This window comes from Pholcus phalangioides, unplaced genomic scaffold (genome assembly GCF_987345545.1).
Source record: "Pholcus phalangioides strain wild (caught in Gottingen) unplaced genomic scaffold, Ppha-v1.0 ptg000010l_1, whole genome shotgun sequence".
Lineage (NCBI taxonomy): Eukaryota > Metazoa > Arthropoda > Arachnida > Araneae > Pholcidae > Pholcus > Pholcus phalangioides.
The window spans coordinates 33686066-33703367 of NW_028301603.1; the positions used below are offsets into that span (position 1 = coordinate 33686066).

General features: G+C 41.0%; 1 protein-coding gene across 1 annotated transcript in view; it reads right to left on the bottom strand.

Annotated features, from left to right (window-relative positions):
- The window catches only part of LOC149081324 (neuroendocrine convertase 2-like), a 127428-nt gene that overhangs the window by 49771 nt on the left and 60355 nt on the right, over positions 1-17302 (bottom strand). The window contains exon 2 of the mRNA XM_089238154.1: positions 14662-14766. Within this exon, the coding sequence (XP_089094280.1) occupies positions 14662-14766 (105 nt within the window). The remainder of the gene's footprint in view (positions 1-14661; positions 14767-17302) is intronic.

A 17302-nucleotide genomic window follows, 5' to 3' on the forward strand; every position in this document is an offset into this window, starting at 1 on the left:
AGACTCGGAGTTTATTTCATCGCCCGTTCCGCAAATCTCGCAAAGAAAACCGTATTTATTCTAAAGTCTAATTTGCATACGATTCCCTTGATAGCAGCAGCATCCTGTCGTCCTGAGAGGCACTCCGTGGCATTATTGACTTTGAACACAGCATTCATTGTGTGTGTGTACTCAACGCAACTTTTGTATTCTTACGTCTGAACCGAAAAAGTTGTTGCGCTTTGCGTTTTATTTTATCCCCTGTAAGAATAATTCGTGAGTGGAAATCTCTAAAAGTCTTTCGGGAAGACAAAATGGGGTTTTTCTTTAGCAAAGAACCACTTTCTCGAGACATTTTTCGACTCAAAACAAAGACTGCTATATCTCAGAAAACGGGATTGTTCTTCGCAGATATCGTTCAACGTTATCTGAATTCTGTGAATCAACATATGGATCTTGAGAATGTGTTTTTTCCGGACAGTTTCGTCAATGTTTAACAAATCGTTTTATCTGCGCGGGGATTGTTTAAAAATTGCCGTTTTTGATATGTAAAGCAATGGTTCTCGGCCTGGGACCAATGGACCCCCACTCGCGGTCCTGAGATATTGTATAACTAGTTTTCGTGGGCCCACTCGTGGCCTGTGGGCGATGTGCGTCTCTGCACCTGCCCATGTTCCCCCATATCTTTCTATTGATATATCATTCCATGTACAGCAAGTGGGGAAGTGTGTGTGTGTGTGTGGGGGGGGGGGTTCTAGTTGCTGGTTGGCTTGTGGCTTGGTGTGGGGGGTTTGTTGGTCTTGGATGTCATTGGATTGGATTTTTCCACCGTGGACCACGTCTCCTGAGACGAACCAGTTTATATCCCCTAGTGGGACAGAGCGGGGGGTCACAGTTGGTCTGGTGGTGGTCCTGAGATATTCTAAAGCAGTGGGCGATGGAATGATCCAAGGGGGGGGGGGATAAAAGCTATGGACGTAACATAGGATCCAGTGAGTTCACTTAAGTTGTGGGGATGATGAGAGAGAAAAATTTCTGAAGAAGGGGGTGATGGAATGAAAAGTTTGGGAAACTATTTTCTAAAGGAAGGGTGCTCAAACTTTAGGAGAGTGAGGGTCACTTCATTGGTTCGAAACGGGTCACGGGCCACTTAACTAAGAAATCTGAGACAGCACCGCAGGTCACTCAAGTGATCTGTAAATCTGTCGCGGGTCGCTTGAGTAATCTGGAACTATGCCCCGAAGGCCACTTTAATTCGAAAACGTGGTGCATTTCACATAAAAGATTTAGAAATGTGCCGCGGGCCACTTAAATGATCTGTAAATGCTCTGCTCAAGTGATGAGGAAATGCACCAAGCGTCACTTAAGTGATCTGCAAATGTGCCGTGGTTCATTTAATTGATCTAAAAATATGCTGTGGGACACTTCAGTGATCTGGAACAGTTATCTGTAAATGTGTTGCGGTAACAGTGCTCTGAAACTGTTTCGCGGATCACTCAAGGATGATATGTCGTGGGTCACTTAAGTGATCTTAAAATAACCAGTGGGCTGCTTGAGAAATCTGTAACTGGGTATCGGGTCCCTTGAGTGATCTGAAAATGTGCCGCAGGCCACTTAAATGCTCTAGAACAGTTACACGGGTCACTCAACGGATCTGTAAATGATCCGTAGACCGCTGAAGTAATGAAGATCTGCACTGCGGGTCACTTAAGCAATCCGAAAATGTTCTATGGGCGGCTAAGTTCTCTGGAACTGTGCCACGGGTATCACTTAAGTTATCTATAAATGTGCCGTGAGACAATTCAGTGATCTATTACAGTGATCTAATATCGCAGGTCACGTGATTTGTAAACGTGCCGCAGGTCGGTTGAGGAGGTGTCGCGGGTGACTTAGTGATCTGTTTTTGTGCCGCTTATTTCATATTTTACAAAATTATGATTCGCAGAGACACATAAACTAGATCGCGGTTCACATCAGGCGACTGCGAAGGCCCGTAATACGGGACACAAGTGGTCCGTCGGATTGTTTCGGATATTTTACTGGTCCTTGGGCTTATATAAAGGTTGAGAGACGTTGCATTAACCCATCCAGACGTAACACGGTGGCCTAATTTCCACAGAGGACCTAGATGTGGTGTTTGTGGTGTTATGATTTTCCGAAAGTAAATGTTTAAATATACAGGGTGTCCTGTAAGTCCTAATTTAGCCTTTATTTCATCAACCGTTCGTCGTATTAGAGGTATGGTTCCAATTTAAAAAAATACTCAAAATGTGTTCAGAAATCACTCTGTACTAGTTTCGAGAGTGACAATACAGTGTATATTAAAACAATACAGTGTCTAAAATGAAAAAAAAATCTGAATTTTTATGCGGCCCTCCTATACTCCAACTTCAAACACTGCTTAGGCTCCAACTTAGGCTCTTGGGAGGGGGTGTGATCGCCCACTTTCGGATCCGTGGTTCTAGGACCAGGGTTCAGAGATCGATTTTATTTATAAAACTTTTGTTCATTGTAAATTTAGTTTTGATTAAATTCAATTCGATAAGTGGAAAGCATCTCGTTCTTTGATGAGGGTGGGGGCCCTGGGCGGGCAAGATGGAAGGGGGGGGGGCCCACGAGAAGAAAATATGGTACAAAGGGAACCATGAGTTGAAAAGGGTTGAGAAACACAGCTCTATGAAATTGTAACTATTCTCCGTAAAAACCATTCCGTCTTTCTAACGCAGGGTTGCACGATCTGGGGCGGGGGAAAGGTGTTCCGGTAAGGAAGCATTCATGCACAAAACACGATAAATGGCAGCCCATATTTTCTTCATAAAAATACGGGAAATCAGGATCTATGGGGTATATCTAAAGTTGTCAATTAAGTTAAAAAAAATTGTCAAAGAGGCAATTTTGAAGTTGCCAATCGCTGCCAAAAGAATAGTCAAAGGCATTTATAAGTCATGAGAATAATCTCGATTCTTGTCGAAAATTCAAGTAAGTTACGTTGAAAATAAGGGAAAACTGAAACTACCAAAATTACGGGCATGCCCCGTAAAATATGGGTCATTTCGTAACACTAAATATCACGTCACATCTACGATGTTTAAGAACTCTAATGTACAGTAAAGTATGGGTCATGTGGTCTTTTCCCAGCATTGCCCTGGTCTTCCTCGATCACCTGCTAAAATCTCTTCATTGAGACATTCAACATTGAAGGACCGGACACACCCCCATCATCCCTATATACAGTCGCATCCCGTTTTAACGAATACCGTTATAGCGAAAAAACACTTTTCTAATCCTCCAGATAAAATTTGCGTAGGAACAATGCCAAAAACCTGGAATTCCTTTATAACGAAATTTCATTATAACCAAGTGATTCCACCGGTCTCTTGGAGTTTGTTATAACGGGATTCGACTTTATATATATAAAAGTGTCTGACCCGCGAGCAGCAGAATTTCCGCATATTTGGCCCGTGGACTGAAACGATTGTGCGCCCGTGTCCTTACGTATTCGAATGAATGTAACCAAATTCACTGAACTAAGGCCGCAACTAGGGGTTGGGGAGCAGGTTGATCTGGTGCAGCGGACGCCGTGGCATAGGGGGGACGCAAATTTCAACATTCAACCTCGCCTTCAACATTAGAATGGAGCACGAAAATGCGAGCTTGTCCCCGCGAACTGATCAAGCATCTAGTTGCGACCTTTCGCCAAGCTCTTCGATCATCTCTTCTCCACCACGAATCTGTGAGAAAAGTGCATCATGAGAACACATGGCGGTGAAATAAATGCCTTTCTCTATATATTTTATTAGATAAAAATTAGGGTTTTTTTTAAAAGAAAAAAGAAAGAAGAGAGTTTAATTCACTAGAAATCCTTGAAAGTAATGACACTTTTCAGTTCTGGAGAAAGACATGTTCATGTTCACTTTCATTCTTCGTCAAAATCGAACGAAAAACTAACAAAAACTCCCTGGAAAGGAAGCATCGTTAAGAACGAAATAAGTTTCGCGATATAACATAACAACATGGGAGGGTTTTTTTCCCGTTGAGACAGAAAATGGAAACGGCATTTTTCTTTGCCGAACTCCTAAAGAAACTGTCGAAACCTTTTAGACATTTCATTTGATGGAAGGAAAACGAAATTGTTCTTATTCTTCTTCGAAAAGAAATTGTTCATTTGACAAGTTGAAAAATATATATTGCAATAACGCATGTGTAGGGTGACCATACGTCCCGTATTTCCAGGTACAGTCCCGGTATTTTCTATTTTTCTGTCCGTCCCGACTTTTTGGCGAATGTGTCCCGGTTTGGCCCGTTTTTTACGCGAAGCCTACTTGAATTTTTATTCAGTTTTTTCAGTAAACAAATCACAAAAACACAGACACATAGGTACAAACATAAAAACAGATAAATACATACACTTTGTGACCCCAAGGGACTTAAAAGTCCTAATCTTTATTTAAGTCAAAGATTGAAATTATTTTTCAACTCATAAATTACATTATAACAATTACAACTGTAAATAAGAATATTAAACTCCCACATTTGTCCTGGTGAACGTTTTATCTCGTGCAATTCGTTTTAATCCACTGAAATATGTAGCAATGCTTCATTTTCCGCTATGTTTTCCCCGTAATTTCAGCAATATTTGGCAACCATGTTCAGTTTTGGTGACATTTTTGGTGATAATATGCGATGTCCCGTATTTTCCCGTATTTTGAATCATAATTTCTCATATTTCTCTCGAGGAAATATGGTCAGCTTACACATGTGTTCTCTTACGAATTAAAGAATGTATTGCCCATCAGTTTATGTTCGAATTGTCAGATTCGAAATCGTAAAAAGTCTCGCCGCAGAGAGCAACAGGCCCCCCCCCTCTCTCTCTACAACGTTATAACTATTCATTCATTACTCTTCACGCTCTATGAGTCGAGGGAAAAACTCATAGTTTAAAAAATTGATAGCAGATGGCAGCACTACACATAACAAACATTACACAGAAACAAACTTCACGGAAGGCTCACTACACCCAAACACATTCCAACATGTACCAATTCGTTAGAGGTTCTGCAGAGGAATATGGACGAGGTGCATGTTTGGTTTTAGTAGTAGTAGTAGTAGTAGTAGACTATTAATTCGAAATCAATAGTCAAGTGACTAGAATACGTACAATAAGAACCATTTACAGTCAAACTCGGTTCTAACTTCACTTCAACACCAAACATGCTCCAGCTCTGTTTCCATGAGAGATATAAGCTGGGTTCCCCCAAGGGGTGTGAGTATACTGGTAGAACCGGGAAACGTTCAAGCCCGGAGAGCGTTCCAAGCAGGGTATTACATCCACGAACCCCATCACCAGAATCGCCACCCCCCCCCCAAATTCCCCTTGCAACGACATCTCCGTGTTTATTGTACTTCAAGAAGATCGCTAAACCCAGCCGGTGGGTGATAATCTCAACAATAATATTATTTAACATGGGCAGGCGCCATACAATAGACGCATCGCCTGCAATTCCAGCTGGGAATCACTAAATACTAAATAGATACAAATATAATATACAGTATTAAATTACCAAATTAACAAGACGAATTCTGCCACCGCAGGGAAATTGGCCATAATCACAGGTGGGCTCCCACACGGCCGTCTGCTGAGGAGTCACCCCCACCTAGCCGTCTGCCATGGAGGTCGCTCCCACTCAGCGATTAGCTAAGGACAGGGCCGTCATTTGGGGGGGGGGGTCAGGAGGGGGCCGTTGGCTCCCCGGCTTTTGAAAATACACTAAAAAGGGTGTATATATATATATATATATACACACCATATACATATATGAGTATATGCTCTTTCCAACCCCCCCCCCCCCCCGGAAAAAGTTGAAATGACGTCCCTGAGCTGGTTGAGCTGGCTGTATTGATTATAGTGATGTTCCCGCAGTGGCAGTTACATGAATGAGGGATTGCAGAAGATCTACTCGGTTCTAACGACACCTCGGCTATAACGAAATTGAGTCGAACCTGTAACTGATTCCCATAGAGAATAATGCTAATGAATCTTACTCATAACGTCAACGGAACGCAACCACCTCGGACGTAACGACACATCTTTTGCAATTTTCTGAGGAAACTTTCTCGGCATTATCATGAAAGTCAGTTCAGGCCAAATTGTGGGAGATAAAATTCCAAAGAAAATGGGGAAAGGGGCTGTTCCAGACGATAAGAAGATCGATGATAAGCGTGTGTATATCGATTCTAAAAGACGGATTTATTCAGGGCTGTGCCGAGGAGACTTTTCCATGGTGAATAGCAAATATGACAGGGTTTGAAGGAGAAAAGTGGAGAACTATACCCGTCCTTTGGCGCGGAATGAAAAATAACTTATGCTCGCCGCAGAACTTTCGGTGAAACAGTAATCAATAACGATGCCATCCATCAAAAATTTCTTGAGAAACTCGCGGGTTTTTTCTCTTTGTTGTTTCTCTACTGAATATGCATGATCGGCTCTGAACAATCCCAGCATTCTGAGGCATTGAAGCAGTGCTTCCCAAACTTTTGTGGACCACGCGGCTTCCTTACCCTAGTCATAGTTTATTCGTGGCTCCCGAGACGCCTCTAGGAGACGCGGCGCACACATTTGAAACCACTGCATTAAGCGGAATCGATGCCATCATGCTGATCCAATATCGCGTTTTGACCTCTATGTAATCAGTGCCGTTTACGGGAGCGGGGAGCTTAGCGGGAGGTGGAGGGGGTATAGCCCAAAGCAGCAAGATCAGAGGGGCGGTAAATTTGGGGAGTGAGTAGCCAAGAAAATTAATAGGACGGAAAAAGAGCGACAAAATTTGGGGAGTCCGCCAAATAAATACGCCTCTGCCTTAAGAGCAAGGGACTAGGTCAATGAGTACACTAGGGAGTTTGCAAGCCTGTGAATGACCAAAAAGAATGACCAATAGCGTGTGTGATCGTGGGACTGAATAAAAGAGAGGCCTATAACGCGTACAGGAGTGTGAACGATCAAAAGAGTGACTTAGAAAGTGAGGGACCAGGCAAGTGAGCGAGAAAAGAGTGATCTACAGCGGTGGTTCTCAATCTTTGGAAGCCCGCTGCTCGGTTGATTTCTGTTTTTGTGAGTTCAAGACCTGGCCCTACACATGACTATAATGGGAAATAAATGGAGGAAAAAATGAAATTGTGGATAATTCACGCGGCTCGGGGGTGACTGACGTCAGAACCCGGTACCGGGCTGTTGAAAAACAATAATATATAGAGTGTGTGTGAGTATGACTGGCCAAAAGAGTGGACCTAGATCGTGTGCAACCATGTGAATGACCACAACAGTGCGCAAGTATGTGAATGACCAAAGGAGCGACCTAGCGACACGGACATATTTAGAGGATCGGAGGGCAAGCGAGTTATCGCACCGTGCAGCGGATTCGAGGAATGATCCGTCAAGAAAATTAGACTAGAATAGAAGAAGGGTGGGGCAAAATTTTGAGTCCTCAGGCGGAAAAAAACCCATAAATACCCCCTCCCCCAATACAAATATGGTCTGAATACACATAATATGGTCATCATGATCCTACATATTTCGAACATAGCGTCATCTTTCGACGAATTACGACAAAAAAAAAAGGGGAATCACCACAAAAGAAAGGACTCAAAATAAGAAAAATTGATCAATATGCACTCGATCCTCTGCTGTATGGGTCCCGTTAAGTGCAATTGCAATTACTAATCATTAACAACGCAAATGATAATCGACGACACAACTGGCGAAGTCCCCATAAGGCTAACCGCGATCAATGATGATGATAATAATAATAATAATAGTAACAATATGAATGGTCATTCGAAACGAGAAGCGATGCCTCGTATATATTGCCCGGGGGGGAACTGACTCTCAACCCGTTTCATTTGACGAGGCCCTCACCGGTGAATGAACATCCATCGATCATCATCTTCAGTGACGTCTGTGTTATAAATGGAAACGGCACATGCACCTTCCGAAGGAATCCATTTGCATGTAAATGCCGCTCTGGGAGATGTAAATGAGAATTTCCGCGATGTGGAAGTGTAAGGTTTTTCCTCGAGAACTTCCCGGAATTTACGGGAATAAATTAAGCGGGGGAAGAGAGAGAGAAGAGCGCGCAAACCGTTGCAATATATAATGATATACCGCCCGCCGCCACAAACGCTTACTTCGATTACCACCGACTTTGTCGGACGGCATCTGAATTCTGATTAGTTACAGTCTATTCCGGAGTTTTGAAAGAGATAAATGAATTTCTCTCTCTCTGATCGGGAATTCCATCTCCTTCTGCAGGGGGAGAGAATCCATATTTTGAATTTCAATATCTATAGGGGGACTTATGTATATATATATCCCCATGTCAGTTCGCCATCTTGCGAAAAATAATGATCCTAGACATATCTTTGTGAGATTGTAAGGTTATGCGTAAGATATTTTCTTCTCCGTCTTGGGCTGGAATATACAGGGTGGTCATAAAATAACTTTGCCGATACACGAGCCTCCTAGCGGCCGCAAAACTGAACGAATTCTGACGAAATTCGAGACATAGGTGTTTCATAAGATGCGGTCGAGGTTGTGAAAAAAAAAAAACCAAAGCTCTTGAGGTTATGGCCACAACGAAAAAAATTTCGAAAAAATCGAATGGCAACACCAACTTTTATTTATTGCAAAATGATAAGCGTATCAATAAACGGCGTTGGAACGGTACCTGCAGCACTATAAATACGGGCGTGTTGGGCTCAGAAGGAAAGGGTCCAAAGGTGAGGTTGGTGAGCTTAGGTTTAAAAAAAAAAAAAAAAAAGAGGCTGCCGTTCGGAATCGGCAATAAATTGTAGGTCCCGGTCTAATTAGCCCTCGTGTGCAGAAAATCACCGTGGTGCGCCAAAAATGATCAAAGATTATCAGATGGTGCTCATGTCTCTGTTGTTCGGCAGGAGGTTTGAATCTTTAATAAATTTTCGTAGATTGCCGAAGTTGGGTGGAGGGTAGGTTTTGGAGGTTGTTTTTCTGAATTCCGGGGAAGAAGAAAGAGCTTTCTCCAGTCAGAGGCTGAACCGAAAAAACCAGTCTGAAGTGGAATTGGAATAGTGTGGGAAAAATTTACTTTTTAACAAAAATTACGAAATATGCAAAATATGCCTCAAAATTTTGAAAATATGCTCTACTACGTAAAAATAGCGAAATATACAAAAAAATATGCATTGTATATATTTTGTATATATTGTGTATTTAGATCATTCTCGAATCTCTCCCCCCCCCCTCAACATGCCAACTTCTTCTTACCCGCACCACAAGTCTTCCCCACGCTTCTTTTGAAATCTTAGGCTGTGGTCTCCAGCGCTTATGGTTAACTGGGCGTACGTGCAATTTTCTCTTTGGTCATTGGGTTCAGCTATCCATGTTTAGTCATGGCTTGGCTAACTATGGCTAGCACGTTGAATCGACTTGATGACTTGATAGCTGTCTGAGCTATCTATACCTATCTAGAGCGGATCTATACCTATCTAGCTACACGTTTCTGCCGACGCAAAATGGTCATATTCGATTCACGCAGTGCGGAAAAACCTGCTGTTAGGAAAAAAACCAGGCTTTAAATTGAATTTTGATGCGTATTGCCAAACGCCGATTATTAAATGATTCATTGGACTTTCTACAGGACGAAAACCAATACCTAAATCCGAATATCCGAAGAGGGACTTTATTTCAATGCGAGAGAAGGCCATCTTTCGACTGAAAAATTATCATCTTTTTTTACTGCTCTGGAATTGTGCTACGGGTCATTTAAGCGATTTGTAAATGTGCCGCTTTGTTCATTTTTAGAAAATTAGGTTAGAGGGGGACAAACCCCATCAGATAACATTCAGGGCCACATTTGGTCAGCGGGTCAAGGGTCTACCATATATGGCATAAAGGGAGGATCGCAATGAATTTTGCATTAAAAAAAAAAATTTTTTTACACCTGGGGGGGGGGGCACGCACGGGCCCTCTATGTCCCCCCCCCCCTCCCGCGTACGTTTCTGATCCCACCAATTTGCGTTAAGAGGTAGGGGTCAGTGCTGACGAAATTTTGCTTACACGGGGGGGGGGGGGGGGTCAGAATTTTGCTGACTTTTGCTGATAAAGGGGGGGGGGGTCAAAAATGGTTAAAAATTTGCTGACGTAATACTTGAACGGCCCTCTATCATTATATAACGTTGTATCCCCCTGGAAAATATAAGTTAGTGACAGTACTAGTCCCATACCAGAAATAAATTTTGCTTCCCAAGACTAGCCCTTTCGTGCCATCAGCGGGCTCACAAATTGTGACCTCGTGGAGGCAACGTGTGAAGGAAAGTAAGAGATAAATGTGTGTAGGCGCGTGTCTGTGTAGAGAAAACGAAATTTTGTCACGTGTACCGGACATGACAAAAAATTTATTGTAAGTGGAAGGCTCAGCCATATATACACACGAGCAATTGGAAATGAACTGTTGTGAGGGGGATGAATCACTCACGGCCTGGTAGTTGATAAACACTGTAATAAAGAACAATATGAGGCAGTGTTTTCCAGTTACAGACGTCCCTGTAGTTGAGGTGAATGCTCCGGGCCGCCCCCCTATAGTGAAGGTGAATTTCGAGCCCCCTATAAAATCAAAAATGTATTGTTTTTTTTTTGAAAATTATTTTCACATGATATCACCATATTTTTGCTACGGTAAATGTGATAAATCGGTTATTTTGCTTACCCAGTTATTATGTATAGTCGCCAATCGTCTCGGCGGTGATTATGCATAATTACCCAAGCATCGTCGGCAATTGTTAAGTTACAGCGTTAAGCTTGTTAAGTGTGAGTTTATATTGTATCGCAGTACACATTGCAAAATTTGTCAACAAAGAAATCGTTATATCGGGGTAGGATAGGGAAATTGTGTGTTAAATAGGCGTTCGTTATACTGAGGTCCAGAATTCACCAAATAGGGATTAACTTTAGCATTATTTCGGGAATGTTCGGAAAATTTCGTTAAAACATGGTTGTCCATGTAAATTTTAGGGATTTTAACCTGGGTAGCGACACACGCGCACACACAAACTTGGGTCGTAAAGTATGAACCCAATTACAATCCTGTTCTCTGAATCCATTTATTGCACCACTAGTTTCAGCGCCATCTCAACGATTTCGGCGGCCTGGGCTGACAACCAGACATTTTTGAGGTAGCTCTTAAGCCGTGATATCTTGTATACAGTATTTTTATGGGAACGTCGGCATCCGAAATTGCATAGTATTACAGAATGAACGGAAATCAAGAATTTAAGAAAGAAATAATTTCAGAATTGGCGAAAATTCAGAATTTAAGAAAGAAATAATTTCAGAATTAGCGAAAATTCAGAATTTAAGAAAGAAATAATTTCAGAATTGGCGAAAATTCAGAATTTAAGAAAGAAATAATTTCAGAATTAGCGAAAATTCAGAATTTAAGAAAGAAATAATTTCAGAATTAGCGAAAATTCAGAATTTAAGAAAGAAATAATTTAAGAATTAGCGAAAATTCAGAATTTAAGAAAGAAATCGGTGATAAATATGGTAACCCTCCCCCTCTCCTTGTCCTAACCTAACCGCATGTTAGAGAAAGGAGGGAAAGAAAAAGTAGAAAAGAGTAGGGGAAAAAACAAATGAAAGGAAAACAGTATAATACAGAGGTATTCAACTTTTTACCAGTCGCGAGCACTGCCTGTGTCCATCATCAAAAGAAGAGCACCCTTAGGGCAAGTTTCACATATGAATGCATTAAGTGACGATGATTTCCATCGTTAAATGCAATTTCCGCAAGATGTTTAATTGGAACGTTGATCAAGTGTTCGAGAGCGCGAAATCTGACACGACCATCGAGCACTCTGGGTACTTCAAGGAGCATGGTAGTGCTCGCGAGCAACGGGTTTGAAGATACCTGGTATAATACATAAATGAGAGAGATATACTTATCTATTATACTCTCATCTCCCCTCCCCTCTTATCTGTAATACAGACAATTCAAAAAGAACGAAATAGATTTCTCTTTTCACCCTCACCTACCTGTTCTCTTTCGCTCTCAGATGTATATAGCATACGTCACGGACACAGGGCCGTCATTTTAACTTTTTCCAGGGGGGGGGGCAAAAGCACATGTACTCAATGTATGTATATATATTGGTATATATATATATATACACCATTTTTAGTGTATTTTCAAAAGCCGGGGGGGGGGGCAGGGAGAACAACGGGCCCCCTCTGCCCACCCCTAAATGACGGGCCTGGTCACGGAGGTAAAAATTACTAATTTTTTTTTTCTTAGGGTTGCAACAAAGCTTCGCGGTGACGGGGAGAGAGGATAGAAAACACAGAGAACTTTTTTGAATTTATTCCAGTGGCGTTTGGACGCAATGTTACGTCGTTGATCGTGAAGTGGTTAATTGGATAACAGAGATTCGAATCGATATGGTTTTTTTTTCTGCTATTCCCGATTCATTCGATTACATGGTATAAATAATCGTCTTTGGAATCGCTAATCCAATTAACAATTATGTTATGAGGTGCACCCGCTGAAAACGGCCTCCTGTGATCTGGGGAATATCCATCCACGAGAAGGCCCAGCATTTTAATCCCGTTTAAATGCCATTACGGAGTTAATTAGCTACGCAACTGACTATGATTGAATGGTCGATGGTGGGGAGGTTAATTCCTGCTGTGTGAGAGATACCTCTCAAGCTGTTAAGTAAAGTACCGACGCGACGATAGATGCAACTGAACAAACGTCGGTCGACGTTAACGACTGTGTATTGCATTCCAGACTAATCTGCCGAACACTGGAAAGGATATAAATGCTCTAAATCAGCGTTTCCCAGCCTTTCCTAACCCAAGGACCACTGAAATGTGTGAAAGAATTCGACGGACCACAGACGTGCAACGTGAGTTGTGCGTCTGTCCCGCAAAGTACGGCACGTCTAAAAGCAGGAATGAAATATATATAAACAGGAATGTCCGTGTTTTATATGACATACAGTAGAACCCCGATTAACCGAACACATCGGGACCAAAGGGTGTTCGGGAAAGGGAAAAGTTCGAAAAATCGATTTCGAAACTAATTCGATGAAGCAAAGGAATAAATTGAATTTAAGATGAATTTGTCAGACGAAAAAAAATCTGCCCCTATTCACACGTTTGTTTGCTTGTCAATCGTTTATAACTACATACACTGTATCCGGATTTGCCCCCCCCCCCCCCACTTACATATCTATTGCTCACAAGTACGGTATGTACAATTGTTGGAAGTGAATTAGTGTACAATAGAGCGAAGCTATCGAGTTGGGAAAAAAAAGGATTCAAGTTCCAAGAAAACACCAACTGTTAAGCATCACTGATTATAGAAAACTTAAAATAAGTTATGTTGAAAAGGTGTTCGGTTAACAGAGTTGTTCGGAAAATTGATGTTCGGATAAACGATGTTCTACTGTATTTTTTGCCGTCCCAATTTTTTCGTGAAATTGTCCTTTTTTTTTTCAACGAAGCTTTTCTGAGTTTTTAGTCTTTACTAAAATTAGAATAAAGATAATTTTCATAAGTTATAATTTATGATACGTGATGATAATTATGACTATAAATATAAATATTCATCTCACATATTAGTCATGTTTCCAATGTTCTTCCCCTCGAACATTTTTAGTAGCGCTTTATTTCTCGTATATTGGTAATCTCTCGGCAATTTCAGCAACAATTGGTGATTCCGCCAACTTATGGCAACATTTTTGGTGACAAAAATAGGCGATCGCAATTCGAATTCCCGGTATTTTTTTGATGAAATATACCTCGTGTAACTAAAGTGATCTATAAATGTTCCGCGGGTTACTCAAGCGCACTAAAGCTGCGCCAATCGAGTGGTCTGTGAATATGCTGTTCAGTTCATTTTTAAAATTTGTCGTTGCGAGGTCACGGGTCACATCACATGAATCCAAGGGGGGGGCCACATCTGACCCGCGGGACATGGGGCCAGTGTGCACGTGATGAAGATTAGAGTACAGGATTTATATGTACTGGAAAAACAGCGTCTGCTTCAAAACATTGACAGTGATGACTCAAACTTTCAAGACTTTCCTTATTAACCTTACCATAATGTGACATTTTCATGCATGCCCTCGTCACCAGGCGGCAGAACCTTCTACTAGCTGATTCACCAGATAACCCATATTTAGACCACAGCTCGTATTTAGACCTTGCCCTCTAACATTACGTTAATATTGGTTTTTATTTCTGCCATCAGAGCTCCGCAAACTCAATCTATTTTGTTTTACGCCGGTCTGCAGATAGTTTATCCTATTTTCACCGGTCCGCAAGTGTAACGAAGTCGCAGAACATTGCTGTATACCAGGCATCTTCAACACCGTTGCTCGCGAGCACCACGGTGTTCCCTGAATCCCCAAGAGTGCTCGATTATCGTGTCCAATATCGCGCTCGAGAGTACTTGATCAACGTTCCGATCAAACACCTAGTACCAGCTACATTCAAGGATTGAAATCATCGTGATTTCATGCATTCGTATGTCAAATTTGCCGTGAGGGTGCTCTTCTTTTGTTGATGGGTGCTCGCGACTAGAAAAAAGGTTGAAGTCCTCTGCCGTATACCACACAGAGTTATATGAAAGCAAAAAGAAAACAACTCACCAGCCTGTCCGATTTCAATTTTCTTGTGTGAGGTATGCTGCGTTTTCTTCTTGCGTGCGGAATCGCGCGGTGGACGAAGTGGAACTCGTCCTTTGCGCCCAGTATCTAATGTAAGACAAGAATGAGGGAAATGGTTAAATATCGATGCAAAAAGACAATTCAGCAAGTACAAACTAGGTTTCCAAAATTTGGAGTTTGTAAACATTTTCTCGAATTTCTACAAAAATACTGAGCAAATCGTTCTGGAATTTTGGTCACGTGAACCCCATGTTTGTAATCTGAATTTTCAGTAAAAATTTAGTCATAAAAGCATTTAAGGGACCGACAAAAAATTAAATAAGAAAAGAAAAATTTGATCAACCATGTATGATAAAAAAAAAAAAAGCCAAAACTGCAAATGATTTGTAACTTTCACAAGCTATTGTATCTGGTAAAAACAAAAGTTTACATGATGTTTTTTTACCGAAGTTTACCAAAAAGTTTACCATGTTCGCCCTCTCCCACAAAAATCCTACTTACGGCCCCGCCTATGAGTGATTTTTTGAAATTATTGCACTTACAGGGTGTCTCATGAAGGACCCCCAACTTTGAAAATAAATAACTCGGAAACGGTGATAGATAGAAGCAGGAAACCAGTGGTATGTTTATTAAAAAAAACAGTAAGAATCTGAAAAATCTCAAAAATTTAGCTACAAATAGCGCCGATAGATGGCACCGCAGTAGGCGTTACGATAAGTAGGCTAATAGTGGGTAATGCGAAATTTTTTGAATAGGTCACGGATTGTTTTCCCATCTGGGCTTTTAGCGACTTGAAACTGCGTTTCAAAAATTCTCCTTGTGGCAGTAGGGCTGTGATTTAATCTCGGTGGTACTCCAACACAATAAACACACGTCCCTCTATGGCATAGTTTCCCAACGTTTTTTGTCCCATCGCCCCCTTCTTCAGAAACTTTTTTCTCCCATCGCCCCCCAACGCAATCTAACCCATGTTATACCCGCAGCTTCTACCGCCCCCTGGAACTTTCCATCGCCCCCAAGGGGGTGTTAACGCCCACGTTGGGAATCACTGCTCTATGGAATATATCACTTCCGAATTTTCTTTCATTATACGCTATTAGCGGTCACGTTTCAACGACGAAATCTTCGACAATAATCGACTTTACCGCAACAATCCTTTAACACTCGACGAGCTGGAGGAGGCTATTTGTCATGCTTGTGTGTCGATTTCCGATGACACACTGCAGAGAGTCACTGACAATTTCATTCTTCGTTTGCGACATGTGTATTGTGTGAAAGGTGCGCATATTTTCAATTGCTTTTGATGTGAATGCAACGAGGGCTGCTTGCATTACCCACTACATTGCTTGCATTGCCTACTTATGGTAACGCTGCGGCTCCATCTATCTGCGTAATTTGCAACTAAATTTTTGAGGTTTCTGTATCAGATTCTTACGGTTTTTTTTAATAAACATACCACTGGTTTCATGCTTCTATCTATCACCGTTTCCGAGTTATTTATTTTCAAAGTTAGGGGTCCTTCGTGAAACACCCTGTAGAAACGTGGATATTTTTTTGTTGGCATCAGGCGAGACAGGGCAACGACTTTCTAATTGGGGTTTGTGGCACACGGGGACCGTATAAAAAACTTTTTCTACGTGGAAGTATACCTCTAGGATCAACGGTTCGCCAGTAAAATGCCATACCCTCTGTTTGCTATGCACATTGCATATCTAGTAACCAAATTACGAAAAAATAATATACATACTTCCCACGCGTGAGCAATTAAAAATCATTCACTAAAAATGACCATATCTCAGTTGCCGCATTCCAAATTCCTACGCATGGTGTCTCATGCTTAGTTCTAATATTTTTCTGTAAAATTAATAAAAATTAGTTGAAAACTCTGCACGTTGTAAGCGGAAAACATGCGATGAAAATTGGAATTTTTATATATAAAACATTTATATTAGGGGCTGGAAATCGATTAAAACTTTTAACTGGTGGATCAAAAATTTTTAATCGATTAATCGAATTTTAATCGAATAGTTTTGTGACCAAATTATATTAACTGTAAAAATATTTTATTCATTTCACTCACCTATTCGGTAGATGTGAACAAATGTAGGAATAGATTAAAAACAGACTAAAAAGATTAAGGCTTTAAAAATCCGTTATTTTTGGTTATTATTCACCGATTTCGAAACTACCTTCGATTATAGCCTACTGTTGCTTGTTTTCCCTAGAAACCCCTCTGGAATGGTATTTGTGAGGAGATGAGCTGATGCTTCCGAGAATACGGAAAATTACTGTTCATAGTGGTCGTCCTTTAAAACTCCTTTGATATAGAATTTTCACAGCGACACCTACACTCCCATTCAAACTTAATTTCAAACTAAAATCATCGGTTTTCATTAATTTGATCAAAATATTGATTTAAATAGTTTTAAATATGGTCACTTATCTAAAATGTTCTGTATAGAACATGATTTTTATGGCATCTAATCGGTTTTTTTTTCCAAGAAACTTCAGTTAATTCACAAACTTTTATTAAAAGTTTTAATCGAATTGATCGAGTCGATTAAGTCAACTAATATTTTTAACTGCGATTAACAATTGATCGATTAACCGACCCGATTTATCA